The sequence below is a fragment of the Pisolithus orientalis genome (assembly GCF_024613125.1).
Source record: "Pisolithus orientalis strain OTSU chromosome Unknown F5J12scaffold_1, whole genome shotgun sequence".
In the NCBI taxonomy this organism is placed as follows: domain Eukaryota; kingdom Fungi; phylum Basidiomycota; class Agaricomycetes; order Boletales; family Pisolithaceae; genus Pisolithus; species Pisolithus orientalis.
Genome location: NW_026260782.1, coordinates 268,114 through 294,111, shown reverse-complemented (window position 1 = coordinate 294,111; position 25,998 = coordinate 268,114). Strand labels below are relative to the sequence as shown.

Sequence of the window (25,998 nt, the reverse complement as noted above, 5' to 3'; positions counted from 1 at the left end):
GCCACTACGCACTTGGGTTCGTCACTTACTTATCCGCTGTCCTCGCTTTTCTTTTCACCAGGGAAAAAATGACGACTGAGAAAGGGTAATGGACTTGACGGGCCCTCATTGGCGTTAGCTAACAGATTTTCAGCTATTTGGGCGTTACACCCCCAATCTCAACAGCTGAGTCCAGTGAACGGGAAAAGGAGGTGACGGGCACCTTAATGGAAGAACTACGGAGACAGGGAACATTCGAAAGTGTTGAGGAAGCTCGAACGAGGTAGGACCGATCATTGAAGTGTACACCATGCTCTGGAATGGAGGTCCGGATCTCTCTCCCAGCAAATACCCATGCTGGTTGGAACAAGCCCTGGGGAGTGCGAAATGGCCATCCATTTCAAAGCGTGTACGCATGGTTGGACCAGCACGGATGACTAAATTTTGTATAGGGAAATGGTACTGGGACGCGTCGCTGCTTTGGTCAAAAAGTTTGTGTATCAAGTCTCGCTCAAACATGGACTCTCGGAGGCAGCCGCGAGCACTGCTGGTGGCAAAATCTTTACGTTTGGCTCGTATCGACTGGGTGTTCATGGACCTGGGTCCGATATAGATACTTTGTGCGTAGTACCCAAACACGTCTCCCGAGAGGATTTCTTCGAAGTGTTCGAGGATCTGTTGCGGAACATGGAAGGTGTTGCGGAGGTGTCGGTGAGTTGAACTGCTGGTACACTATCGGTTTTTGGCGACCATGGTGGATTTTTAGGGTGTTCCTGAGGCCTATGTGCCTATCGTCAAGACAAAGATATGTGGTATTCCGATGGATTTCTTAATGGCTCGCCTGGCCTTGTCTTCGATACCGGATGATCTCTCTCTAAAGGACGACAATTTGCTGCGTAATCTTGATGAAAGATGCGTACGAAGTCTTAATGGCACGTTTTTTACAGTGATTAATCTACAACTAGCTGATGTGAGCCTAGGTTCACGAGTGAATGACGAGATTTTGCGATTGGTCCCTAACCCTGAAGTTTATCGTGATTCATTGCGGTGTATCAAGCTATGGGCGCAGCGTATGTAAACGGTTTTCGCTATGCTGATTTCTATCTCAAATTTGTCAACAGGAAGGGCTATTTACTCGAATGTCAATGGCTTTTTCGGCGGTGTAGCCTGGGCTATCCTTGTAGCTCGTATATGTCAACTGTACCCGAATGCTACCGCCGGAGCTATTGTTAGCAGATTCTTTATCATTATGTACCAATGGTAAGATCCTTTTCGATCAGATCGATGTCATTGTCTAACCCATAGGCAGGACGTGGCCTCAGCCTGTGCTCTTGAAGCAGATCGAGGAAGGTCCACTACCTGTTCGTGTGTGGAACCCAAAAGTACGTGCTTGAATCAGTGCATAGTGTCTTTTCAGTTAACGATCGCCGTCAGTTGTACCCAGCGGATCGGGCGCATAGGATGCCAATTATTACTCCTGCATACCCTGCTATGTGTGCTACTCACAACGTTACAGCTTCAACGCAAATGATTCTGACTGAAGAGTTCAAGAAAGGTATTCTTATGCATGATCATAGTTAACTCATTTCCATGGGCTTAACACACCAAGGTGCCGATATCGTTGACAAAATCATCGTCGGAACTGCGACTTGGGCAGATCTATTTGCCAAGCACGATTTCTTCCATAAATACCGATATTACTTGCAGATAGTCGCATCCACCGGAGACCCCGACCTCCAAATCAAATGGTAAGGGTTGAGTTTCAATGAAGGTTCTGTATATATATCATTTGCAGGGCAGGGACAGTCGAATCCCGGCTACGCCAGCTTGTGATGAAACTCGAGTTTGTGGACACACTCATCTGTGCACACCCGTTCATCAAGGGTTTCGACCAAATTTCGTACTGCTTATCTCAAGATGAAATGAATCAAGTCATCGACGGCCAAATATCCGAAGCTATTGCGAAGAGAAACGTGGCCAGCACAGAGGGCAACCCAGACAGCAAAACCGTTTATTCAACCACTTTTTTCATCGGTCTCCACATCCAGCCAAAACCAAGTGCGTTTTTGTTCTCGTCAACCTCTTCGTTCCTTGATTTTTCTCCTCACTCGTCGGGCGGGAAGGCGGCGTCACCGGACCTCGCAAACTGGACATTTCATACCCTACTACAGAGTTTATAAAGCTCGTGAAGATGTGGGAGAAATACGATGAAGACACAATGGGGATATCCGTGCGATACATGAAGAGGTAAGGATTGTAGGCGTAGCTAATAGACAACCCACTCTCATGAATCCTCATCTTTAGCTCGGGGCTTCCAGAATACGTATTCGATGCAGCCGAGCGGCAACCGAAGCGGCCTCCCAAGCGGCCACTAACCAGCAGGGTGCGTGTTCGCACTTTTGACCTTAACGGTTCACTGTTAGTATTGATTGCCACTTACCGAATAATATGAAGGCGTCGGGCAAGCCAAGCAGCGAATCACCGGATATGCCGAATAAGAGGCGACGGTTTGTCTCGCGTTTCTCGGTGTAGAAGTTCACTGATCCTACTGGTCCGGCTCGTCTATCAGGACTGAGGTTTCTCGCGATGATGATGAAAGTGCGATACCCGGCTTGTCTTTGACGACATCAAAGCATCACGATCGCCAACCCGAATTTACCCCGCCTATGAAGTCTGCCCAACGTGGTTTTAGTGAACACGCTGTGCCTGCTACGAATGCCGTCACCACTCAGTGAAACGGCATGAAGCTGCAAGCCCCCGGGTGCCTCAAGAGAGAGCTCATATGGCGACAACTGTGGAGCTATGCAAGTTCCAGGACATCCGTTTGAGCCCGCTGTGGAGATATCGTACTTCCGCTAGGCACCCTTTCACTGGTTTATTCATATCATTTTACAGGCTCCAGGATAAAGCGCTGCAGAAACAGACACCCTAATGAAAGTGGATGACGCAGGTACCTCTACGTGGAAAATATTATAGCCCCGACTTTTCTCTTCAATTCGTCTTGGGACTCTGGCCTTTTCTTCTTCTCGTACACATCGCTACTTTCTCGTTTCTTGTATTCTGATAATTCTTGCATAAATCAAGACACCAGAACTGTAACGTAGGCGTCAACTATAAAATCTTTTCCTGCAGCAGAGAGTGGCCTGTGAAGTATATGGAATACCAGTCGCCGTGTCCAGGAAGTACAATGTGCAAAGGGCGTAACTATCGGTCATGTACTGGATCTCCTGAGGCATCTGAATTAGGCATGGGAAGACGGGACAGCCGGCGTATACTCCGGTTACGGTGAGGCTGGTCACGTTCGCTTTGTGGTGAGTTTGGGTCCCGCACGGCCATGATGAGTTTTGAGCCAAGAGCGTCGAAGTCGAGGTAGGCACCTATTTTGAAATCATCTGTTTTCCATAGCCGCTGGTAGATGTAAGATTCGGTCACTTGAGAGGATACCGAGGAAGAGGGTGAAAGGGGAGCGTGTGGGGTGCGCTAGCCAGAACCGAAGTCTGTGTGACGCTCCCCGTGGCATTGAGAGAGCGGGTATAGAGCTGGGGAGAAGATCAGTGGCTATCCTACTGGCTGCTGTGAACAACCTCACTAAATCATGAACGTAATGGTTTGAGGTTCGCAGTCTAGTTTGAGGAAGCGATCATCGAATAAAGTGCGACCCACGCCTCCTGCCTCATAATCAAGGGATAAGGCATATATGCCGACCTCGACGAATCGCCACCTGATGCAAGAGAGAAATATCGTGCGTGGGGTCGCATGTGAGAGACAACAGCAACGATCGTACCTCACAATAAAACTAACGTGAGCGCGACCGACGATGGCCTGATATATAAGCATGTCTTGCGTTGCATTCCGAAGGATGGCAAAAGAAGCATCTGCAATAGAACGAAAATCCGGATCTCGGCCTACCCACAGATCGTTGTCACCAAATATCCGATGGTCAATGGCCGCTGATCTAAGCCACACGCGCAGGTGATGTAGGCAGCCGACGGGCAATGAAGATCTTGGAGGAAAGACACTGAAAGATCCGTTCAGTCTTTGCTGCATGTTCATGATAACTCGACTTACAATACCGAAAAATCAAGCTGTCGTGGATTAACGGAAAGCCTCAACGTAATGGGTTTGCATATAGCACGTTCCACATGACCTGCCTTCAATGCGATTGAGAAAGTGTAGAAGTTTTGGCGGTCTGCTTCTGCCTCTACCCTGCTTGGGTTAAGGCACGGTCGTCGTACAGGTAGCACTGGAAAAACCTACATAATGGTGATTTGTATTGGGGCATCCCCAGCGCTGAGGGAATATATGTAGGTCAAAGCGTCTGTAAGAGGTTCCATGTGTAAGAAGGACTGATTTGAACTTTGCGGGGATGCGTGTCAGTAGATATAGGCAGACAGAGGACGGATTGTCATCACATTGAATTGGACGGAGTATGTGAAGGCTGTCCACGGGAACGCCTATTACCGTGAGGGTTAATATCAAGCACCCATTTGTTGGAGGAATCAATAAGGAAAGAAGGTGGAGAATCGGAATCAAAGGAAAAGACCCACGGGTTAGAGCCTGCCGGACTGATAGGGCTTGGTGTGCTAACCGCTTCGTAGACAGGAAGGATGGGCTCCTCGTCGTCTAACTCAGCAGAACCTGGGCCAGGAGTCTCCTGCCTCATAGCCTGCCAAATACTCGTCCGAAATCTATGAGTCATTGTAATCGAACGTGCGCCGGGAGCAGGAATATGTTCAGTTGTGAGTGAAGAGCTGATATTGGCCCCCTATCAAGCGCTGGACCCGAATGCGTGGGCTGATGATGGTTGACGTTGATGTTTGCAGGCCCCACGACGGAAGTGTAACAGGACTAGGTCACTGCAATCAGAATCCTTCAGAACCTCCCACTTGCCTTGATCGTTCACATGCACTCCTCGAAAGCTTTGCACTGGACGTCAATATCCGCGTTTAGTCACAGATTGATCTGAGGCTGTGAATGCAGTGAACCTGTGTATTTTGTGACCTTGACAGTCAGACAAGCACTGCCGGTCACTGAAAGTCTAAGGAGAAGATCACCGGAAAAGGAAAGTACTAGGTGCCTTCATGAACCTCGTCCGTCCGCGTCCCATATGGCGGGCACAGTGTCACTGGAAATCGCAGGAACTCTGGAGACTTAAGGGCTTACGAGGCATCCACAGACAGCGCGAAAGAGTGGAGGACAGGAGATGGCCTGGTTGGGAAGTCGTCATTGGCATCGAAGTGCACGCACAAATCAAATCGCGGAAAAAGTTGTTTTCTGGTGAGTATGATTCCAGGGTTACGACTGCCTTTGTGGGCGATACTAAGAAGGTTCAGAGGGTAGGATAGCTCATACCAACGAGGCTCCCAACACGGCTGTGTCTTGTTTTGACGCTGCACTTCCTGGAACGCTGCCCGTGAGCGACCACTCTCCTTTGTACAACGCGTCTTCTGAGTTGAAAGGTAGAGCCTGAATCCGAAATGTGTAGAACTAGCGGTCCGCACTGCACTAGCCCTGAATGCACATGTTCAGCGGCGTTCAGCATTTGATCGGAAACACTATTTTTACCCCGACCTTCCTTCTGGCTACCAGATCACTCAGCGGTATGGTGAGAAATGCCTGTACGTGTTGACGGGCACACATAGATTGACGTGAAATGCTCCTGTGTTTTAGCACCGTTGGCGAGAGGAGGTTATTTGAAGCTCTCTCGCGGTGATGTCACTGTCCGTATCACACAATTACAGTTAGAACAAGTGCGCAAATCTCTATCTTTTTAAGTGCCTTTTCTTAACGTACAACTAACAGGATACCGCGAAGTCAACGTTCCATGCTGACCGACGCGTTTCACTCGTAGACCTGAACCGGGCGGGATCCGGCCTGATGGAAATTATTTCTGAGCCCGACATGAGGTGACTCTCCCTGGCCCATTTCTTGAGAAGTGTCACGTTCGAATTTAGCTAGGTCACCGGAAGAGGCAGGAGATTATGTTCGAACTCTACAGACATTGTTACGTGCGGTTGGATCCAGCGACGGTAGCATGGAACTCGTACGTATGAATTTATATTTCGGAGATAATAGCGGTAGTTCACACTTCAAGGCTGTTAGGGCTCTTTGCGATGTGATATCAACGTGTCGGTGAATCGCCATGGACAGCCACCTGGAACGCGGTGCGAAATCAAAAATTTGAATAGCATCAAATTCACGATGACGGCCATCAGTCTGTGTAATCATCCCATGACATAAGGACGGGCTATTGACAATATTCTCTAGCCTCTGAGGTCTTCCGTCACATTGAACTTCTGGAGAGTGGGCGAACGGTCCCTCAAGAGACACGTGGATTCGATGAGGACAAGGCAGAGACGTTTAAACTACGGAGCAAAGAAGATTCGCCGGACTACAGGTACATGCCGGACCCCAATCCTCCCACCGCTGCTTCTCTCTCAGGTGAGTGCCATGAATCAGTACCAGGATGATCGGAATAATGACATGTGGTCTTGAAGGAATACATCGAGCGCGTCCGGTCCTCTATGCCGGAGCTTCCCAGTGAAACACGCGTGCGCCTTCTTTCTATGGGCTTGTCAGAGCGTGACGCAGACGTTCTCATGACCGTCGATGCTGGGCGTGAGGTCGGATTTGATGGAGAAATTGGAAAGGGCGCCGTTGCCTACTTTACTGATCTCGTTTGCGGGCGGGATCCCAAGATAGTAGTGAATTGGTATGTTATGCTACTACCTTTTTTATTACGTTCGCACCTGCAGTTCAGTGCCTTTCACATAGGATGACTCACGATCTCCTCGGCCAGGCTGGCCTGCGCGCAAAGAGACTTTTAGCGATAATCCTGTGTCAGTAAAACACATGGGTGAGCTTATAGACATGGTGCAAAGTGGCAAAGTGACAGGTGAGCCCTTCGTACGGGGGTTATGTGCGTCTCCCAACACTCGTGCCCAGGTACGTCGGGCAAGACGCTCTTACGCCACATGATAAGCCACAGGTCACTCGATTCCCCTTCGAAGCTAGCTAAGGAACTAGGTCTTATCGCGCTTTCCCGGGACGACTCTTCGTTGGTCAAAGAGTGGTGTTTGGAAGCAATTGAAGAGCTTCCCCAACAAGCGGAGGCTGTGAAGAAGGGAAATCTCCCTGTTTTAAACAAACTTGTTGGCAAGGTCATGAAATTGGGTAAAGGTCGAGCGAACGCGGAGATAGTACGGACGTTGCTCTTGGCGTTACTGAGGCAGGAGCGTTAACGATCATGTCGTACCAACCATACTGTACCTTTCTTTCAGGTGCAGCATGATGCAGAAGCTTCAGATACGCTATTATACATGTACTCTTTTCCGCTCAATCCTCGCTTCCGATTCAACGGTCCGCTGACAAGGTCATCTAGTCGTGTTGTTTCAACACCGCTACCTCTAGTTTTGTCCTCAACCCTCTCCACCTTGTTCCAGCTCCTGCATTTTGGGTAGCTTCGACGGGCATCTCGGACAAAACTTTTGCTATCCAGTTGGCGTCCGTCAGGGGAGTTAAATCATTGCGCCGAGGCAATTGCTTGAACTGGATTAATTGGCAAAATGCGCGTACGATAATTACACATACCCGTTTCATACGATCGTAGGGTGCCTCCCATCCACTTACCTGGCGCACAACCAGTGGTGGGTTGGAAGAGAAGGAGTGGTATACCCGTGTGTCGTGTATTCGGAAGAGCACATTGTCGACCCGCAAGGTGAACCGTGCAAGAATGAAGAAACACGTTGGCATAACGCGCTGTTCGGTGTGAGTTACCTGAGAGAAATAAGGCAACAAGGTAAACTGACAATTCTGACGAGCAGATTGGACGACCCGTTGTCGTGTAGCTCGTCCTCGTATAGTGGTATCTCGGCATAAAATAAAATTGGATCGGGACGGGTGAGTTCAGCAAGAGGAATGTCGTGTGTGCCATTTTCGGGATCACCATCTTTCCAAGATACCGATGATGAAGTCTCTGAAGGTTCCGTTTCGACGCCAGGATGGTGACCAGAGTAAACAGTAGTGTATGTCCAATCGTAAGGTTTGGCCACTACTGTGGTGGGCAAAGGCACATTTGTATCCGGGTCTGTGCTGGTGAGATAGACTCAATGACTGTGAGTTGGGCCGATGCCGTCTATCGCCTCACCGGCTCTTCAACCAGGCATCGGCATATCCAACTTTGACACCACCGTCTCCATCCTGTAGTTCGCCGCCCCTGACTCCCATCAACGCGCCTCTAGCATCAAACGTCAATTTCCAGGCCGACGTTCGATGTTCCAGGGTCAGATAGTTGTTCCCGAACGTCATTTCTGGAAGTGAGAACCCAAGGTGGCTTCTGGAGCGAGTCGCACTCGGCGGCATTTGAGATTGGGTTGGTAGACGCTGTAATGAGCCAGTCATTGATTTCTATCGACCGCGAGTTTGGTGTCTCTGAGAGTTTGTGCTGCGGCACTGCTACCGCTGCAGCCATGACTGGTTGCAGGAAATACCTGAGGGTCATCGAAATCAGATAACTCGGAGTTATAAAATCAATTATTTTTTGTACACGTCTCTGAAATAAATTACAAAATAAATCCAAGTGCTGACGGCCATCGACGATGGAGGAAGTCACGCTCGTCGAACGCCAGAGGCACCCCCACAAGACTTGTGGTCCTCAATACTGGATTCGGTGTCATCCACACGATCAACGCCGTCTAAGCAAGTGCTTATCCTAGGCCAGCCATCGACCTGGAAAGTCCCTTCTCGCATCCACCCTGCTGCAGAAACCCGTGGCAGATGACAGCACGGAGGAATCGCGGACTGATTTCGCACTGGGATATGACTGGGCGGACGTGAAAGATGGCGACGAAGGTGTGCTTGTCGGCCTGCCAACTGCAGCGAGATAGTTGATGAACCTTTTGGCAGATACCCTTGCACGGTTATCCGTGTACACAGTACCTTCAGATGCGAAGGCTTACAGCGCATTGCTGCCACACTTTCTACCGCCAAAGAACGTTCTGCCCCATACTGCTGTCATGATTGTATTAGATTGGACGCGTCCCTGGACATTCGTGGAGGAGCTGGAGACGTGGCTCAAGTGGGTAGAACAATGGGCAAAGGGGGATGGATCTCGTGAAGTCGAAATTGTAAGAGAAGAGAACCGCGAGCGCCGTATGTATGTCTTCCGTGTGCGAGGTCATCTCTTCACGCCAACACAGTTCAGGTGCATCTACAGCATTATACAGAACCTTCTGCAGACACTCTCCCTGCGACCTCCAATCTGACTTCGAGTGCCGTCCTCCCGCTGGGTCCTGGGACTTTCACCCATAATTCAGCCGGCGTGCCAATTGTCGTTGTGTGTTCCAAGGCAGATCTAATCGACGAGGGCAGTAACCTGATTGGACCAGGTACCTCAGGGGATGGGTGGGATGGTCAAGGGAAAAGGTGGGAGAGTGGGAGGAACGGACAGACAGCATTATGCAAGTTCTTAGGACCATATGCCTGAAATGTGAGCACATAGTTGTCGTCTCATTTCTCGTCCGAGCCTTTGCCAATCCGTTTCCCAGATGGCGCCGCATTATTTTATACGACCCCACAGCCAAGTACATTACAAGTCATACGGCAATATACCCTACATCTTCTGTTTATCCCTCCAGGCGCCATCCCCTGGCGTTTCAGCAGGAATGGAAGCCCCTGCGTCGATACGGAATCCTTTCGTGTTTCATCACAAGCCAAATACCCTAGACCGCGACCGGATCGTGGTTCCTGCTGGATGGGATAGCTGGGGGAAGATTGGTGTTTTGCGGGAGGGCTTCGAGGCGAAGTCATGGGGTGAGGCTTGGGACACTGATATTGAGGCTAGTGAAGGGGAAAGTGAGGAGGCAAGCGGTGCAAAGCGGATGTACCGGTCCCTAATACCGGACCAAGGGGCAAAGGCAAGTCCAATTGTTACGAGTCAATCACAATACCTAAGCCTGCCATTCAGCCGCCGCCACTACCGCCGTTCAATGCCCCCATGGCTGAGCAAGCATTCCTTGCGAAGCACTATGACGAGAACGCCAAAAAGCCCTGATCGCGATCCTCGAGGTGCATTCCGCAACCCTGTCGAGAGTGCCACGGCGGGTATTGTCGGACCCATGGGAAGCAGCAGTTTCAGCCTCCCAAATGTCGAGCGAGCACTTTCCGAAATGGAAGCTAGAATGGGTGGCAGCAGTGCGCTGAGTGCCAGCGTGAATGGGGATTCTGCCCGGAAGCTGTCGCGGGGAACTCGACCGACCTCTGGATTGTCTGTTGGTGCACCAGGGGCAAGTACTGTTGGCCGTACATCCACCTCTCCGACATTGGGAACTTCAACCAACGCGACCGGTGGACAAACACAGCATGAGGTACTACAGAACTTCTTCCAGAGCCTGTTAAGTTCCAAAGATCGTGCTGGCCAAAGCGCAGCAGCCTCGCGCACTGCAGCAACACAGTCCCCGAGGACCAATGGAAATGCGAGTGGACCAGACGATACGAGTTGATTTGTTATTGTACGACCGACATCCCCTTTTGAACTATAGGCCATTGCATTTTTCTTTTCACCTTTCCTTATGGTCTCTGCCAGTGGCAGCTGCTTTGCCAGCTCAGCATCTGTGTTTGAAATTTATGGGCAGTCCATTGTTTGTGTGGGACAAACAAAGAACAATAACTGATCCTTATTACCCACCCGTCGAGTACGGCCGCACTGAGAGTGTGGCACGGCAAAGAGCTCCACAGCCGCTCAAGTCGTTGAAAGCCTGAAACATTCCACTTCGAAGTTTGAAGCCAACTGTCGGGCTCAGCTCCTGGCTCAGAACTTGGCATAGTCAACATGGGAAAATGGTGCAGAATTTTGCATCTTATCGCCACACTAGCGCAAGTTGACTGTCGCCTTTTCTTCGCAGGACTGCCGAACATTATGATAATGTTTTGGGTGCAAAAATGAGGAGTTTAGTGTGCGCTTCTCCCCCTACTTCGTGTCTGGCGTCGCGGGTTTGACGGAAATGGCTCTCATAGCTCCGGCGCGATTAAGCGCGCTAGGCTGGAAAAAGTAGAGCCTATGATAAGCTATGAAGCCTTTGTCGAAGACCTAGATCGTGGCGACTCATTTACCACGTCTCTTATCGAGGTTTTAGTCAAGGTGCGCAGCCCAGTTCGGTACTTCAGGGGGTCGATATTGAAGTGGTGGGTCATATAGGAGATTGCCGAACGTCGATTTCGCCAAAGTACTGCAGACCGTGGTCTCATAGCCGATCGCACCGCAAGGTCGTTGCGGAGGCTCTCAAGTCCCCCGGCGGTGTACCGTGAACGTGGACTAGGACGCGGAACGGGTGGTCGGCGGGCCTTGGACCCCACTGACTACCTATCTCAACCCCCTGAAGAACTGGACGTCGATGACGACGACGACGAGTTAGGATCATACAATGCCTTTGTGCCTGTCGTAGAAGGTGCTCGCATAAACACTGACTTGTATGAGGCATATCGCTCTCAACATAGTTGGTCGAATTCCTCGGTACCATATGTGTTCAGTATCCCTCACATGTCTCCCCCATTGCCAGTCCCTCCCTCCGAACCCCCCGCGAGTGATAGGGTGTTGCCTCCATTGATCGAGGCCTCACCCCCACCGAGGGCGAGCGTGTGGTTACCACCAGCTAGTGGTCTCCTCCATGGTTCATCATCAAGACAAAATCCTATGCGACGGCCCCCAAGAAGTCGTCGGCTCACGGACTTCGACGAGTTTACCACTCAAAGACGCAACTTAGCACGTCAACTTACCGTCGACGATGACCCCACAACTCGGCCGGATGGTGCGAATACTAATCCACTGCTGCCAGATAGCTCGCCATCCAACATTCGGTCTGAGGACACGTTTTCGACATCTCGTACGTCTTCGCAAGCAAGACGATTCTTCCCATTTGGTAGGGGAAGGCGTTTCGAGATTATTCCCGCTCCCAGACCAGCTACAAGCGTTTCTGAAGACTGGCTCTTCCCTCCCCCACCTGGGTTGCCTAGCGCTTCTGAGAGAGCGGAAAGCATGCGCACAGACGAAGACCGCAGTGACGAGCGTTCTCAAGCACCTCGACTCCGCCGAGGTGGCTTACGGGCGCCGGAAGCTATGCTTTCGCGGCATGGATTTTCATCATGGCTAGGTCTGCCCCCTCATGAAGAGCCACCCGCTGTTGGAAGAAGCCTGGAGGATGGTGAGAACATGTCACCAGGAGAGCAGGTGGACCCTGTTATTCCAAGACCTGTTTCGGCTTCTGAGATCGCTGCACAGTCCATTGGAAGTTCCTAGACACTGATATATCTATTTTGTTTTACATATCATGTTTCCTTTTACCTGTAACCTTGGATATGATAACAGATAGTTTCCATGCTGCACAGGTTGCTTCGTCGACTACACCATCGACGATGCAATTATCCGACTATGGGAACCTCAAACCGAAACGAATTAATGACAAGTAATTAGCTATGCAACTTCAATTTTTAAATGCATAGCTCAAGTTAAGCCGTGCTCTCGACATGAGTTCCCTATTCGCCCTTGATAGCCTCGGCGATGTCGCCCGCACTTCCCCATCTTTGGGCATTTGCAACTATTTCGATAATACTGGCAAGCCCAGTTTTCCAGGAAAGAAGCCGTTTCTCGAGCGCCTCCCACTGTTCGCGCTCGAATTTGCGTGCAGAAGAGCGAAATACGTGAAGTGTTTGGGTCGCCTGAGATAGTTTCCCAGAAACCAAACCGGCACGGATCACTAAGTTATCTCTCGGAATGAGTATAGATCGTAGTATGGGCGCGAAAGGCTTACCGTCAATGGACCATTTTTCTACTTCTGATGAACTAACCTGCAGAGTAGAAGCTATTTGCGAGTACGAGAGGTCACGGCCAATGTAGTCGAAAGCAAGGGATGAGAACGCAAGGAGCCGGATTTTCCGCTCCAATTCTGACCGGTTGAGGTCTGCATGATGTCAGAACGCCGTCTATTGGATCGTACCAGGAAAAGGACACTTGCCGTAAGTATCGAGGACAGCAATGTTGTTATCCGCCCAGGTTGTCAGCTCTGGGTACCCACTGTTGAGGAATATCTGAAGCAAGGGGAAAAGTTCGTGGTCTTTTGCAGCTATCACGGCCTCTAGCTTGCACAGCGGTTCGAAGTCGAAGACCGTTGGTTGACGAAGGGCGGCAGCGATGGCATCGACTGCTGCCGACTGGCGAAGTTCGGACGATAGGGGAAGGGACTGTACATACAGTAACCTATACTCATAAGCTTTTTCTCTTTCGCAAAGACGATGAATGAGAGACAGGAAGCAAAAGAAAGAGTGGCAGACATACGGTCGACCAGATTGAACCAGTATGTCCACAATAAATTTGAGAAATTGGCTTTTTTCTTCGTCAGAAACACTCCATTCCTTAAGCCACCGCTCAATATCTGGTTTTGAGAACGACACGACGTCGAGTTGGTTGTTGGATATAGCGAGTTCCAGAAGGGTGGTATATATGGGAGGGCGAAGGGCAGATGTTCTCGGCGTGGCGTTGAACAAATTTGACAGTCTGAGAAGAAGTTAACAACCAGAATATGAACAGAAGTCGACGTTCTCATACACGCGATATTTTATTGATGATTGCTCAGAAGGTGACACAGAAAGGACGCTCAAGAGCGATGCTACATGTTGACGTATTTCTGGGGAGGGGTCGGGCCACAAGGTGAGCAGGTGTGAGAATAGCAGATTGAAGAATCCCTCGATCTCTGCGTGCGGTCAGTTTAGGAGCTAATTCCGTGAATATGTCTGTGGGTTGAAGATGTACCTTGCTCCGTTCCCTCTCCTACCCCCTTCGTGTTATCGAGAACTAGCTTGAGAGCTGATTGCCGATGATTAGTATCAATCTCCACTGGCTTTTCGTCTCCCTCTGCGCCCACAATGTTCTTGAAAGATTGCAATACTGAGGCGCGCTCATCATCGGGCCTACCACGCGTGGCGTATTCTACGAGTTCCTGGATCTGCGTGGAATCAGATGAGAGTGAACCGCGAAGAAAGCATCTAAAACGTTTACCTGTTCCTCGAATGTTCCCTCCGCAAACACGGAGACAGAATCCGTCACGATCATTTTTTTAGTTCTCGCTGATATTTCTTCGCCTGTGTAATACCCTGCCATCGGGAGTGGATATTGATCAAACAAGGACAAACACTGACACGCGGTTATCTTATCTCTTTGCTTGCGGAGGCATCATAGCATGTATTAAATCCAGAAGACTCCATGGTAACAAGCATCCCTGTTTTTTCCATCATTCCTCCTGTAGTATGGGCGCTGTGGGGCTTTCGAACGATTTTTTCTTTCGTTATCGTCAAGCGCCTTGAAGTCTCCACAACAAGGGGAGAAGCTTAGCCCGAACATTACATAGATTCGATGTTCTACTGGCCAAACGCTAGTTGACCGAGCGGGCGAGATGTGGTACGTTCCTGCTCCTCACTCCTAGAACACACCGCCAAGCGCGGGAAGGCGATACACTGCACCATGCATCTGCAAAACTACCCGAGGGAGTGAGCAGGTTATACCTGCCTCCGTTTGGAAGTGACTTGTCGTAAGACTCGCTAAGACACTTGTTGGCCAATGAGAGAGCTCGCTCAAGTGCGGAAGAGCTGTTAACAGCCGCGTCGCGTAGCTGTTTCTCAGATGATGATCGAGCATTAGGCTGTAGGTAAGTGTGTATGTAAGGGTGATACATACGCGGCGTCTCGGCACTTCGATCACGAGGCACCGAACTGCTGTTAACAGTCTGTCTCACGTCAGGGTTTTTTTCGACTCGCTTTTCCCTTCCTCCCTGGCAAGCACCGGCACGGGAATTCTTCGGGCCTTGCAAGATCCTCCGAATCCTATTGACTCTGGCATCGCATGCCTCTTGGTTAGTAAAGAGCAGACATTCCCCATGCGAACCCTCCGCTTATGGTCATTCGTAGAATGTAGTACTTCGCTTCTAATTAAAATAACCATTATTTATAGGTTCCCCGCATCGGGCGGATATAAAAAGGCGTGTACGCCGGCCCTGCTCAAATGCCATTCGCCTGACGTTCGGCTGGAGCAGGCCCTTCACTAACTCCTACAATGAGGTCTCTGTCCTTACTGCTGCTTCACCTTGTGGTGACACTGGCAAACGCTACTTCCTACAAGGACTGCCAATTCAAGATCAAGGAAAGCATCGTTGCGCCACCGCGTGGTTGGGTCGAACACGCTCCTGCTCCCCCGAACCATATCCTGGAACTCAGGATCGCTCTTCCCCAGCCATACTTCCCCCTTCTGGAGAAACACCTCTGGGAAGTTAGTGACCCGACTCATAAACGCTATGGTGACTACCTGTCGAAGGAGGAGACCGAAGTTTTTTTGGCCCCATACCCTTACACCGTCGACACCGTCAGCGAGTGGTTGGCCTCCTACGGCATTTATGAGGAACATCTCTTTCGTTCATCTGCCCAAGACTGGGTCACTGCTCGCGTTCCCGTCAGCCTAGCGGAGGAGATGCTCGATACTGTAAGAAGGAACTATCCACTAGTTTGGTTCCCCGTCCCACTGACGTTATGGTACAGAAATACTACATCTACCGTCACTCAGAGACGGATGAATATATCGTCAGAACCACAAGCTATAGCCTACCGGAAGTCTTGCACGAGCACATACAATTCATACAGCCAACTACGATGTTCGCTCGGTTCAAAGCGTTCAAGAGTACTATGCACTGGACGACAGCCCCATCAGTTGATGTTATCACCGGCGATACTATCATAGGTCCTGCTGGAAACCAGATCGATGCCAGCTGCAACCAAACGGTCAGTGATCCCCGCAAATCCCAGGCGATGCATAGTGATACTGGTTTCTGTGCCCAGATAACCCCTGCATGCCTGCGGCAGCTGTATAATGCTGTTGGTTATGAGACCTCTGCAACTAACGGCAACCAGATAGGAATCACTGGCTATCTCGAGCAATACGTAAACAATGACGACCTACAGCAATTCTTCGAAACGTATGCTCCTGCTGCCTGTGGGTCAAACTACACACTGGTTTCTATCAATGGTATGCGATGCTCTGTCTCCGGCACCGTCCTACCGGCTCTCAATCCCCTTAGGTGGCCAGAATAACCAAAGCGTTGCAGCAGCTGGGGAGGAGGCAAACCTAGACTCTCAGTACGCATTTGGATTGACCTACCCTACCCCCGGAACGTTTTATACCACTGCGGGCTCTCCACCTTTTGATCCCGATGCACGTACTCCAAACAATACCAACGAACCATATAGTTATGTAAGCGCGCTCACCGAGTCCACGTGCTTTTCTCAGTCGAAGAGCGATAGTGGTTGGAATACGTGCTCTCAGCAGAGAACTTGCCCCAAACGATATCTACTAGCTATGGCGACGACGAACAGACCGGTAGCTCTGTTTCATATGCTTCTCACGGAATGCTCATATTTTGTACAGTCCCCGAGTCGTATGCGAATCGTGTGTGCACCGGATTTGCTGCACTTGGCGCACGTGGTGTCTCCATTACGTTCTCTTCCGGTGATATAGGTGTTGGAGACGGTGACCCCAACCCAGAAACTCAGAAATGCTTCAGTAACGACGGTCGGAACGCCACGATGTTCATCCCAACGTTCCCAGCTGCTTGCCCATAGTAAGGCTACCTCGAAATTGCGGAAACCACTACCTCACGCGAGAATATACTATTAGCGTCACAACCGTCGGCGGCACCGCTCACATACCCGAAACTGCTGCGTCGTTCTCTTCTGGAGGATTCAGCAATTATGTGAGTGTAGTCCCTGTTAGTTGTTGGGCCATATGCTAATAGATGGTCAGTTCTCCCGTCCTTCTTACCAAGACGAAGCAGTTTCCGAATACCTGTCAAAACTTCCTCCGGGCACATATGAGGGCTTGTATAACCCGTGAGTACCTGCGTCCGTGTTGTAAGTTTGCACCTCATCATTCCAATGTCTCGACGACAGAGATGGGCGTGTAAGTTTCTACAACTGGAAGAACATGTGGCCAGTTAACGACCATCATGATGTATATACAGGCTTATCCTGATGTCTCTGCCCAATCGGAATGGTTCATGATAGCTTATCAGGGCAAGTTTACGTACATTGGGGGTACCTCAGCATCTAGCCCAACCTTTGCTTCGATCACTTCCATGTTGAACGATGCGCGCATTAGTGCGGGGAAGAAGAGTCTCGGTTTCCTGAACCCATGGCTCTACTCCGCGGGCTATGCAGGGTTGAATGATATCACCACGGGCAATAACCCGGGGTGCGGTACGGAGGGCTTTAATGTAAGTACATGGTCAAGTAGAACATTTCCTTCCGTCCACGCTGACATTCATGACGCGCAGGCTACTACCGGTTGGGATCCAGGTAAGTCGTAGGGGGCGTTTCGTCAAGTAGATTCCAGCTCATAATCCGGTACAGTCACTGGACTTGGAACACCGAATTTCGAGAAATTAAAAGAGCTCGCTTTGCAGCTCCCATGATGTAATATCATGGAGAACACTAATTGCAGTAACAGACACTTTCTTTGAGGTAGTCACTATCAGAACTGCATTATTACCAACTTATCGCGAGCGGACCAATAATAGATATAAGGACTGGTACATATTCTGACAGTTATCTTCGCATCCTCTTCTTAAATCTTTCCATAACCTGAGGGAAAGTATTGAGTGGCAGGTAAAAAGGTCAACACAACGTTCTACGTACTATATCATCTGTAGCCATCTGTGGCCGGTCGTTACGGGGTCGGCGCTCCTCTGGCACAGGCAACCCCATAGCCTGCAACTTCGCGTTTCTCATGATTTCCGCATCAGACTTCTGCTTGATGTGCGGACGGTAGACTGGTGAACCGCTGAATTCAGAAGGGTGATGAATTGATGAACCGAGCAAAGAAGCTTACAGCGTGTGGCGACTAGATGCTCCTCGTCATTATCCACTTTCTTATGCTCTTTACGTTCCTCAGCGACCTGACGTTTCGCTTTCTCCGTCTCTTCTATATTCTTGAGTCGAGTGCTATAATAGGCGTCAATGCCTCTGGAGCTCCACATCAACGAGAAACTACCACGTACTCCATGCCGAGATCAACCTCGGGTATAGCTGTGAGCATGGACATGCTAGCGGTGACGCTTCCTTCATTTGCAATCTTCTTCTCTATCTTCCACCGCTCTGAGAGTGTGAACTCGTCCTGAGCACTGGCGTCTTTCGACTTGGACTCTGAAGGGTCTGGCGGTCGACTACGGATCATCAGATTCTCCTCGATATATGCCATCCTAAACAAAGGTCCGTATATGAAGGGATTGTCAAGCTGTGGTAACAGAGGGAACATACATGTGCTTGTCTACATCCACCGTGTTGGTCTGCTGCGTGAAGTTGTTGGTTCTGACGGCGCGCCTAGCCTTGGCATCGATACCTCCGTCTTCGCTGTTCAATCATGTTAGAAAAAAAAAACACCCTATTTTCAGAGGAACTGTCAGGTGTGCTTGAACATACTCGTCCAGTTTAGCCCCCGGCTTCAACCCGCCTATATCATGGTGCTCGTCCTCGTCAATATCACGCCGCTTCTTCCTCTTCGCATCGCCCCTGGAGAGTTTCTGTACATCGATGCCTTGCCTTGATCTACGTAGTTTGCGAAGTTCGAGAAGCTCAGAAAGTCTGTCGTGGGTAGGCAGTTATTGTGATAAGAGAAGTGTCGTTTGGACCGTAAACCGTAGTAGAACGCACGGAAGTGATTTGTCTTCTTCTTCGTCTGCGGATCCCTGTTGATTGTCTTGTGAGTCGTTGACCTCCTCTGATGTCTCTCTGACGCGAACTTGTGGTCGGGTCCGTCTCTTGATCATGGATTGGCCAATGGGTTATTTAGTCAGACACACGCAGTGCAGGGCGCCCAAACCAAATCTACTGGTTATCCCACGCTTCCTAGGTATGCAGCAAGTGTTAAGCATTAGCCTAAGTACTCAGTGGTACCATTTGTAAGAAACCCATCCAAGTCCAAGAAGTACTGCCGTACAGATAGCATGATAATGCCTTGGACACCATGGGCTCATCCGCCATCCGCCATTCCCAGCTTTCTACTTCCATTCACCACGACCATATCCCCATCAGTCCTTTCGCAGCGATGCACCAACATCGAGACTCGTCCTAATCACAGGCGGAGGGGGCGCAAGCAGTGACACGATGAACATCACACGCCTCCGTTCATTTAGGTAAGGCAGGCCTGTGTGAGATTGTACGTCTCAGCTACCTTCCATCTGACCACCTCTTCGAACGGGGTGACTGCGGATGGTTTCAGTGGGTGCCTACTGGTGTTTTGCAGATGAGACGAGCCTAAGCGACCAAGATGGAGATTGCGCCGAGTGCGGACGAACTGAGTAGCGCTAAACTCATCAGGTGAACGTATGCATCGGTACACATGCGGAAAACCGACTGGAACGAACCTGCCAGCTGCTTTTTGCATGTCCCAAAGTGAGGTCACGGGCTTTTTTCTATTAAAAGGGGATTATGAGAACGAATGCCAAACATACCTTCGAAGAGTGCACCAGTGCGCCTAGAGCAGAAAAAGCAATTCCCTACATCTGTCGTTTGGATGCACAATTCTGCTCGCGGACTGACATTGACGGGGTATGCCTACCTTGATACCTCTTCTCTGGATCATAATTTCGAGAGGAGAAAGGTACTTAGACTCGTTTAACATGTTGCAGTAGAAGTCCCTGATAGACATATGGACAGCCCTACCAGTACACACAAGTGAACGACTCATATCAACGAGATTCCGAGGAGCGTACACGGTCTTACGTTGAACTTTCGAGTTGGTCAATTGTATTGTTCCCATACACATTTTGCCTTCTGCCGGAGAATCACTTACCCGGGTGCTCTGGCCGTCCCACCGTCCCTTTTTTTTTGCCCAGATTATCTCTAGCAGTCACCCATTGCCTCGTGGTTTACCTGCAGATAAGCGCCGTGACATTGATTAACGTGTCGTGACTCGTGTCGTCCAGCCACTCCAACGCAACCGCCAGCACGCTGTTTACCGCACACCTTGCGTTCCTTGTCATATCGCATAAAAAATCATATCCAAGCTTCACATAGCGCCCGGACCTTTTTCAAAGTTGCGGAATCCATTTCCGTTTGCAAACCGCCAAAAGCGCGATGAAATCGATGATACCACCGCTGCAGTTGCATCCACAGGTACGGGTGTCTTGTCTGTGGTTGAAGCTCTGAGGAATTTACGGTGAGACTCAATTGCGACCAATCCCACAGGAGATGCAGCAAGCCCTGGCCCCACCACCACCGAGGCTACTGGCCCAGGTAACAGCATTACACTTGATGATTTCCCTAGTGCCTGATGTCGAGGTATAGCGAGTTCCTCGTCTCCTGCATATCATTTAAATCCCGAAAGGGCTAGGAATTACATGAAGAATATTAAGCAGTTTCGAATTCTGGTCATTGGTCGAGCAAATGCAGGCAAAACGACTATCCTCCAGCGGGTCTGCAACACAGTAGATGATCCCAAAATTTTTGATGGAAAAGGTAATAAGGTATGTGAATGTAGAGTGGGTGACACCTTGCTGACCATTCTCAGATTGACAGTGCTCTTGTGCAAGGTAGCTTGAAGGTAAGGTCTTTTCTTGAGCAATGGAGATTGAACTGGAAACTAAATACCTCTAGTGTGGCTACCATGATATTGAGGATGAACTTGTGTTTTGGAGCAATCCAGGGTTTGTATTTCATGACTCTTGTGGGTTTGAGGCAGGTTCTGTGGAGCAGTTTGACAATATGAAGAGCTTTGTGGGGGATTGTGTGGTTGCAAGAAGCCTGTGAGAATGTATCCATGCTATCTGGTAAGAACCTTACTATGAGGGAGTGTGGACTGAAGAATCACCTGTATATAGGTACTGCATCCCTTTGACTGACTATCATAGGACAGTGACTGCTGCTGAGCTCAAATTTTTCAATGAATGTGACACAGGTCATGGTACATAATCATTTTCTGTATTGAAATTGTAGCATTGAACTAATTGTGTGTATAGTTCCAGTAATAGTGTTACTGACAAAGGCAGATGTATTGAACTTTACTGCTGTGGAGGATGTCATATCCATGACTCTTGGACTCAATCCTGGTCCAGTCTGGACCCCTAGCCCCTGACTCTGGTCAACTCTGGTCCTAGTCCAGCCTAGAAAACCCAACTCCAGCCCTAGATAACCAACTCTGGCCTGAATAACTCAAGTCCAGTGTCTTACCCCTATCTCTGGTCCATTCTGGCCTCCCGGCCTTGTGCTGCTCCACCCTGGTCCTCCCAGGTCCATGTCCAGGTCACCTGGACATAACTCTGGTCTGTTTTCCATTGTTTGTACTATATTTAGTCTAATCCCCTTTGCTGATATTCCTTAAAGCTTGTATGGAAACTGTAGTTCAGTTGAAGTTCACACAGTTCTCTTGTTTGACAAGTGGTGCACAAGTTCAGCACAAGGCCTGGCAGCATGTCAGGGATTGAACATGCCACCTGATCATCTGAATGTATGCTGTGCCCTGCTGCAGCAAATCTTGGTCCTTCTCCAGACACTTCTGGCCTTGTTGGCTGAGCTGATTGGTTCCAGCATGCACAGAGACCCAATACCATACCACACCTCCAGACTCTCTGGAGAAATGTGGGTCCAGGAAGTCTTGACTGGTCATCCTGATCATATCTGCTGTGAGTTTGGTATGAGTGAGGAGGTTTTTGTTGAGCTTGTTGAGGAGCTTTGAGGTATTGGTCATAAAAGCTCAGAGTTTGTTACCCTGGAGGAAGAGCTTGCAATTTTCCTGTATACATGTGTAACTGGCCTGACAATCAGGCATGTTGGCAAACAATTTCAGCAATCAAACAATATGATATCTCAGTGAGTTCAATATGAAATCCATGCAACAATTCACATATTTGTGTACAGATACTTCAAGAAATTGCTCTTTATATTTTCAGACCCACCATTCTATTCCATCTACATACAGTTTCCAACTGGTGAAGCTGTCCATCCAAAAATACACCACAACCCCAAGTTTTGGCCATACTTTCAGGATGTGATTGGCACAATTGATGGCTGCCACATTCCCATATCCCCCCCCCACAATCATATGTTCAAGCTATTGCAATCACAAAGGATTCCTCTCACAGAATGGGCTTTTTATCTGTGACTTTGGTCTGAGGTTTGTCTTTACATTGACAGGGTGGGAAGGGTCTGTGATGGATGCTCATGTATATGGTGATGCAACATCTACCAATCTCCACATTCCTGCTGGAAAATACATTCTTGCTGATGCTGGCTACCCCTCACACCAAGAGCTGCTCATCCCCTACTGAGGTGTTCAGTATCATCTTGCAGAATGGGGCTGTGCCAACACCTGGTACATTTTCCTTTTTCCATCCCTTTTTCCATTTTTTTAGTTCCCATCAGACCAACGAATAAAGAGGAACTCTTTAACTTGCAGCATGCATCTGCATGGAATGTGATAGAATGTATTTTCAGTGTTTTGAAGCACTGGTTTTGAATACTGCTCCTGGCACCAGAATATGACATCAATGTACAGGCATGAATTCCTGCAGCCCTCTGTGCACTGCACAATTTCATCTATACCCATGATCAGAATGGGGAGGGCACAGGTGACCTCACAGCTGATGAAGATGATGAAGGTGAAGGCACTCCTGTTCATCTCCAAGCTATGGGACATGCAACAGGTGTAGAAGAAGGCTTATTTATGCACAGGATGTGGGATGACATTGTGACAGAAATGTGGAATGACTATCAGTTTGTCTTGGGAGAGCAAGTGCAGAGGGGTGACATGGATGCAGAATCAGATGTAGAATCAGATTTCTTCAAAGATGAAGTGGCAGATTTTGTTTAGTGTAGTTACTGCATCTCATACTTGCACTGAATCAATTTATGATGTGTTCAGAGGAGAAAATGTATGCATTCTGGAGCAAATATACATGCAGCACTAACTAGACACAAGACATGAAGCTACATGATGATGAGGGAGGGGGGGGGAATCTATGTGCCATGGCCCATTCCTTCTTGGGCAGAGTTGTACATATCTACTACATATGCATGCTGGGCTTGTTCATCAGGCAAAGAAATAAAGACAGCTGCAGTGTTAGATATGCTGGAGAACTGATGTGTCATGAACATGCAGTGATGGGGAAGGATCTTGGCATCTTTGTACAACATCTGAGTGGCTGTCTGAACCATGATCAGCAGATCCATGAATGTCATTGACAGCTGGTCCCCCAGGTGCCAGATTGTATTGTTGACTGATATGACTGCAACAGTGTGAGCATTGGTGGCTTGAGGCTTTGCCTTACTGGAAGAGTGTGCAGACATCCAGCTGCACTTACTGTCATGAATGGATGAGACTGGAGTTGACTGGGGAAGCTGGTTTGTTGAGAATAGAAGGGAGGGCCCAGAGGGGGATTCTGTTGCTGTGATATCAGTGGACATCACCAAAAACGAGTGCTTTCCAGCTGAAGTGGATGCAGTAGCAGGGTCGGAAATTTTGGCTGATGTGGCAGCAGTGGGGGGGATGGAAGGAATGGAAGTGGTACTGCCAATAGTCATGGTAGGGGTGGGGTTTGACATCCCAGCATGGAAAACATGAGCACCAGTTGTGCCACCCTGTGGAAAAATATCCTCCATGAACTGGAGGTACTCCCAGCCCTTGTTACAGAAGGGCCTCATAATTGTATTTCTCTGAATGTCTCAGTAACATATTAGTATCTATTCATACCAAATACATGCCTTGATGGCAACAAACTTGCCCCATTTTTCCATGTCAGCTGCTCCACAGATATTTGCACCATTTTCATTGTCCCAATGTTCTCCTGATCCTCTGCAATAAGTCATTATTGCATTGTATATTTGTTTGATCTACATCCACTGAACATCAATATAGCAAATTAGAGTAGGGATGGACATACTGATCCCCATTTGAGCAACACATTTTTGTAATCCTTGATCTTACCAGTCTGATGGAGGGGGCAAATGTGCTCTGCAGCATTGACATATGTCACTTGGTGGAAGTTCCCAGTGTCAGCATGTTCTGAGCGATGTACATGCAAGTACTTGATGAGTGCAGTGGTCTCCTCCATTGTGCAGTCAGCATGCTTGGCTCCCTCATCTACTTCTCCCACAGGTGCTGCTAGTTCCATGATGTTTGATCCAAGAACATTAAAAAGTTCAATCAGTACTTGCCAGATGTGCTTGTGTTGAGTATTGGTAGAGGCAAGGTAGGGAGTGAGAGACATCCTACCATCAGGAGGGATACCAACATTTCAATCTCTGAGTCATTGGCCTGGATCTCTCCACCACTCATCAAACAAGAACAATCCAAGAACTGTATGAACCTCAATTGAACTATGGTTTCCATACAAGCTCTTACTGTACAAACCTGTGTCTGACTCCAGTTATGCTGGTCACCCAGACTTTGACTATTAGTCTTGGCACAGCCTCTGTGGCTATCCTCTTGCTAATCATCTTTCTAATAGCTTATCAACAAGTCCAGCTCTGTGCTTGTTACCCCAGACTGGCCTCATGTATTTAACCCCTGTACATACAGTGGCTCAAGAAACTGACTGCATGTTTGTATGTTTTACATTAGTTATGACTAAATGCAATAACCCCTAACCATAGCCCTAAACCATGAGTGTATGAAATAGGGTACTTACTCTTGGCTTTCTATTGGTTTATGAATCAAGTGATTTGGATAGGAATTGATAGAATAGCAGCCATTTGAAAATGACATGTCATGTGGTCAGTTTTTTGACTTTAAGTTTTGATTACATAGTTTTGAGTTTAACAAAGTTTAAAATGCTGTGAGGTGCTTACTAATGCTTACATGGTATATCACATGGTCTATTTGATGATTTGTCATCATACAAACAATGCCAAACAATGAATTGGGACCATCAAGGCTCCCTCTTCTACCCCAACTCATGAAACCATCCTCCTGGTCCATCTGGGCCATTTTCTCAGAGTAATCCCCATAAATACTGGTGCCCACTACAGTAATGTCATCAGGGTATATGTCCAACACAATCAAACCCTTGAAAAATCTGCTTTCAGTCATCCTTATGCTGTTTCCCCCACCCATACCTGACATGTTCTGCAACTAATCAGTACTGAGAATGCTGAAAAATCCATGATGGTTAATCTGGCACTCTAAAACATGACCAACAATCCAATCACCTCTTATCTGGTGGGTTTCCACCTCAAGGGTGCTGGGTTGAGGGCTAGGGTGAGCTGAAAACCTTCATTACAGTCCAGGTGCCCTAGGGGGGATAGTCCACTGAACTGCTAGGAAGGAGATTCCATCAATCCATCTAGGCCTGGGTATTACCTATGGTCTTATATGACCAAATCACCCATTCCCAGTCATCCACAGTCAGCTGAGAGCACAGTCTAGCCATGCTTCCCATGCCACCTGAAGTGCACAGGAATGTTTTGTCTCACCCCAGCATTGAACTAATTGTACTGTGGTGAAAATGTACTGGTTAAAAGGTGTTTTGTTTGTTCATCATTTTCTGATGTGCCAGATTGACCTCCATGGCATTTCCAGCTGTCTCAGTACTGACTAGGTGCAGAACATGTCAGGTATGGGTGGGGGAAACAGCATAAGGATGACTGAAAGCAGATTTTTCAAGGGTTTGATTGTGTTGGACATATACCCTGATGACATTACTGTAGTGGGCACCAGTATTTATGGGGATTACTCTGAGAAAATGGCCCAGATGGACCAGGAGGATGGTTTCATGAGTTGGGGTAGAAGAGGGAGCCTTGATGGTCCCAATTCATTGTTTGGCATTGTTTGTATGATGACAAATCATCAAATAGACCATGTGATATACCATGTAAGCATTAGTAAGCACCTCACAGCATTTTAAACTTTGTTAAACTCAAAACTATGTAATCAAAACTTAAAGTCAAAAAACTGACCACATGACATGTCATTTTCAAATGGCTGCTATTCTATCAATT

General features: G+C 48.7%; 12 protein-coding genes across 12 annotated transcripts; 7 read left to right on the top strand and 5 right to left on the bottom strand.

Annotated features, from left to right (window-relative positions):
- Positions 1-68: 68 nt before the first annotated feature.
- F5J12DRAFT_901837 (Poly(A) polymerase central domain-containing protein) lies at positions 69-2,511 on the top strand (the record flags this gene model as incomplete). Its single annotated transcript, XM_051748224.1, has 13 exons — positions 69-85; positions 134-262; positions 432-690; positions 746-911; positions 960-1,049; positions 1,101-1,239; positions 1,289-1,361; positions 1,414-1,534; positions 1,589-1,727; positions 1,775-2,037; positions 2,103-2,226; positions 2,284-2,362; positions 2,434-2,511. 13 exons carry the CDS (start codon positions 69-71, stop codon positions 2,509-2,511), a joined length of 1,677 nt encoding a protein of 558 aa, XP_051605360.1.
- A 672-nt stretch (positions 2,512-3,183) lies between these two features.
- Positions 3,184-4,642, bottom strand: F5J12DRAFT_886741 (uncharacterized protein; the record flags this gene model as incomplete). The annotated part of the gene is made up of 5 exons (XM_051747156.1): positions 3,184-3,459; positions 3,781-3,997; positions 4,048-4,185; positions 4,237-4,335; positions 4,392-4,642. The coding sequence occupies 5 exons, from the start codon at positions 4,640-4,642 to the stop codon at positions 3,184-3,186; spliced, it is 981 nt and encodes a 326-aa protein (XP_051605359.1).
- A 418-nt stretch (positions 4,643-5,060) lies between these two features.
- On the top strand, positions 5,061-7,220 carry F5J12DRAFT_901836 (GatB/GatE catalytic domain-containing protein; the record flags this gene model as incomplete). The annotated part of the gene is made up of 12 exons (XM_051748223.1): positions 5,061-5,098; positions 5,156-5,256; positions 5,325-5,392; positions 5,443-5,584; positions 5,650-5,729; positions 5,782-5,885; positions 5,938-6,022; positions 6,082-6,193; positions 6,247-6,437; positions 6,477-6,683; positions 6,754-6,874; positions 6,925-7,220. The coding sequence occupies 12 exons, from the start codon at positions 5,061-5,063 to the stop codon at positions 7,218-7,220; spliced, it is 1,545 nt and encodes a 514-aa protein (XP_051605358.1).
- Positions 7,221-7,932: 712 nt separating this feature from the next.
- On the bottom strand, positions 7,933-8,336 carry F5J12DRAFT_789795 (uncharacterized protein). The gene has a single exon (XM_051743795.1). It carries the CDS (start codon positions 8,284-8,286, stop codon positions 8,122-8,124), a length of 165 nt encoding a protein of 54 aa, XP_051605357.1. The 5' UTR covers positions 8,287-8,336; the 3' UTR covers positions 7,933-8,121.
- A 30-nt stretch (positions 8,337-8,366) lies between these two features.
- Positions 8,367-10,478, top strand: F5J12DRAFT_901834 (dynein light intermediate chain-domain-containing protein; the record flags this gene model as incomplete). Its single annotated transcript, XM_051748222.1, has 9 exons — positions 8,367-8,415; positions 8,607-8,670; positions 8,699-8,829; positions 8,884-9,129; positions 9,177-9,389; positions 9,410-9,466; positions 9,525-9,571; positions 9,615-9,893; positions 10,068-10,478. The coding sequence occupies 9 exons, from the start codon at positions 8,367-8,369 to the stop codon at positions 10,476-10,478; spliced, it is 1,497 nt and encodes a 498-aa protein (XP_051605356.1).
- Positions 10,479-10,917: 439 nt separating this feature from the next.
- On the top strand, positions 10,918-12,271 carry F5J12DRAFT_886737 (uncharacterized protein; the record flags this gene model as incomplete). The annotated part of the gene is made up of 3 exons (XM_051747155.1): positions 10,918-10,931; positions 10,993-11,116; positions 11,174-12,271. The coding sequence occupies 3 exons, from the start codon at positions 10,918-10,920 to the stop codon at positions 12,269-12,271; spliced, it is 1,236 nt and encodes a 411-aa protein (XP_051605355.1).
- A 118-nt stretch (positions 12,272-12,389) lies between these two features.
- On the bottom strand, positions 12,390-14,124 carry F5J12DRAFT_3670 (uncharacterized protein). The gene is made up of 6 exons (XM_051739069.1): positions 14,027-14,124; positions 13,781-13,973; positions 13,577-13,721; positions 12,987-13,525; positions 12,783-12,932; positions 12,390-12,728 (listed from the first exon to the last, which is right to left on the bottom strand). Exons 1-6 carry the CDS (start codon positions 14,078-14,080, stop codon positions 12,508-12,510), a joined length of 1,302 nt encoding a protein of 433 aa, XP_051605354.1. The 5' UTR covers positions 14,081-14,124; the 3' UTR covers positions 12,390-12,507.
- Positions 14,125-14,901: 777 nt separating this feature from the next.
- F5J12DRAFT_3588 (peptidase S8/S53 domain-containing protein) lies at positions 14,902-17,837 on the top strand. The gene is made up of 12 exons (XM_051739040.1): positions 14,902-15,499; positions 15,556-15,795; positions 15,853-16,039; positions 16,092-16,264; positions 16,315-16,390; positions 16,439-16,631; positions 16,688-16,763; positions 16,814-16,899; positions 16,960-16,969; positions 17,031-17,282; positions 17,343-17,364; positions 17,419-17,837. The coding sequence occupies exons 1-12, from the start codon at positions 15,077-15,079 to the stop codon at positions 17,478-17,480; spliced, it is 1,800 nt and encodes a 599-aa protein (XP_051605353.1). The 5' UTR covers positions 14,902-15,076; the 3' UTR covers positions 17,481-17,837.
- Positions 17,614-18,833, bottom strand: F5J12DRAFT_917669 (hepatocellular carcinoma-associated antigen 59-domain-containing protein; the record flags this gene model as incomplete). The annotated part of the gene is made up of 7 exons (XM_051749200.1): positions 17,614-17,649; positions 17,704-17,837; positions 17,897-18,009; positions 18,066-18,266; positions 18,325-18,417; positions 18,487-18,648; positions 18,718-18,833. 7 exons carry the CDS (start codon positions 18,831-18,833, stop codon positions 17,614-17,616), a joined length of 855 nt encoding a protein of 284 aa, XP_051605352.1.
- A 1,572-nt stretch (positions 18,834-20,405) lies between these two features.
- On the top strand, positions 20,406-21,139 carry F5J12DRAFT_778528 (uncharacterized protein; the record flags this gene model as incomplete). The annotated part of the gene is made up of 5 exons (XM_051742322.1): positions 20,406-20,531; positions 20,576-20,608; positions 20,662-20,810; positions 20,916-20,968; positions 21,024-21,139. 5 exons carry the CDS (start codon positions 20,406-20,408, stop codon positions 21,137-21,139), a joined length of 477 nt encoding a protein of 158 aa, XP_051605351.1.
- Positions 21,140-21,160: 21 nt separating this feature from the next.
- On the top strand, positions 21,161-21,816 carry F5J12DRAFT_3470 (uncharacterized protein). The gene is made up of 2 exons (XM_051738992.1): positions 21,161-21,330; positions 21,388-21,816. The coding sequence occupies exons 1-2, from the start codon at positions 21,299-21,301 to the stop codon at positions 21,737-21,739; spliced, it is 384 nt and encodes a 127-aa protein (XP_051605350.1). The 5' UTR covers positions 21,161-21,298; the 3' UTR covers positions 21,740-21,816.
- Positions 21,817-23,326: 1,510 nt separating this feature from the next.
- F5J12DRAFT_778527 (uncharacterized protein) lies at positions 23,327-25,430 on the bottom strand (the record flags this gene model as incomplete). Its single annotated transcript, XM_051742321.1, has 10 exons — positions 23,327-23,329; positions 23,364-23,447; positions 23,470-23,698; positions 23,753-23,892; positions 23,943-24,270; positions 24,690-24,699; positions 24,850-24,876; positions 24,901-25,023; positions 25,210-25,263; positions 25,361-25,430. 10 exons carry the CDS (start codon positions 25,428-25,430, stop codon positions 23,327-23,329), a joined length of 1,068 nt encoding a protein of 355 aa, XP_051605349.1.
- Positions 25,431-25,998: the final 568 nt, after the last annotated feature.

Excerpts from the sequence above, each read along its gene's own strand:
- F5J12DRAFT_789795 (XM_051743795.1), bottom strand. The coding sequence starts at position 8,286 with ATGACGTTCGGGAACAACTATCTGACCCTGGAACATCGAACGTCGGCC.
- F5J12DRAFT_3670 (XM_051739069.1), bottom strand. The coding sequence starts at position 14,080 with ATGATCGTGACGGATTCTGTCTCCGTGTTTGCGGAGGGAACATTCGAG. Across the intron at positions 13,974-14,026 it reads AGGGAACATTCGAGGAACAG|ATCCAGGAACTCGTAGAATA; the intron begins GTAAACGTTTTA and ends GATTCCACGCAG. Across the intron at positions 13,722-13,780 it reads AGGAGAGGGAACGGAGCAAG|AGATCGAGGGATTCTTCAAT; the intron begins GTACATCTTCAA and ends GACCGCACGCAG.
- F5J12DRAFT_3588 (XM_051739040.1), top strand. The coding sequence starts at position 15,077 with ATGAGGTCTCTGTCCTTACTGCTGCTTCACCTTGTGGTGACACTGGCA. Across the intron at positions 16,040-16,091 it reads CACACTGGTTTCTATCAATG|GTGGCCAGAATAACCAAAGC; the intron begins GTATGCGATGCT and ends CAATCCCCTTAG. Across the intron at positions 16,265-16,314 it reads CCAACGAACCATATAGTTAT|TGGTTGGAATACGTGCTCTC; the intron begins GTAAGCGCGCTC and ends GAAGAGCGATAG.
- F5J12DRAFT_3470 (XM_051738992.1), top strand. The coding sequence starts at position 21,299 with ATGTCCAGGTCACCTGGACATAACTCTGGTCT. Across the intron at positions 21,331-21,387 it reads CCTGGACATAACTCTGGTCT|CTTGTATGGAAACTGTAGTT; the intron begins GTTTTCCATTGT and ends TATTCCTTAAAG.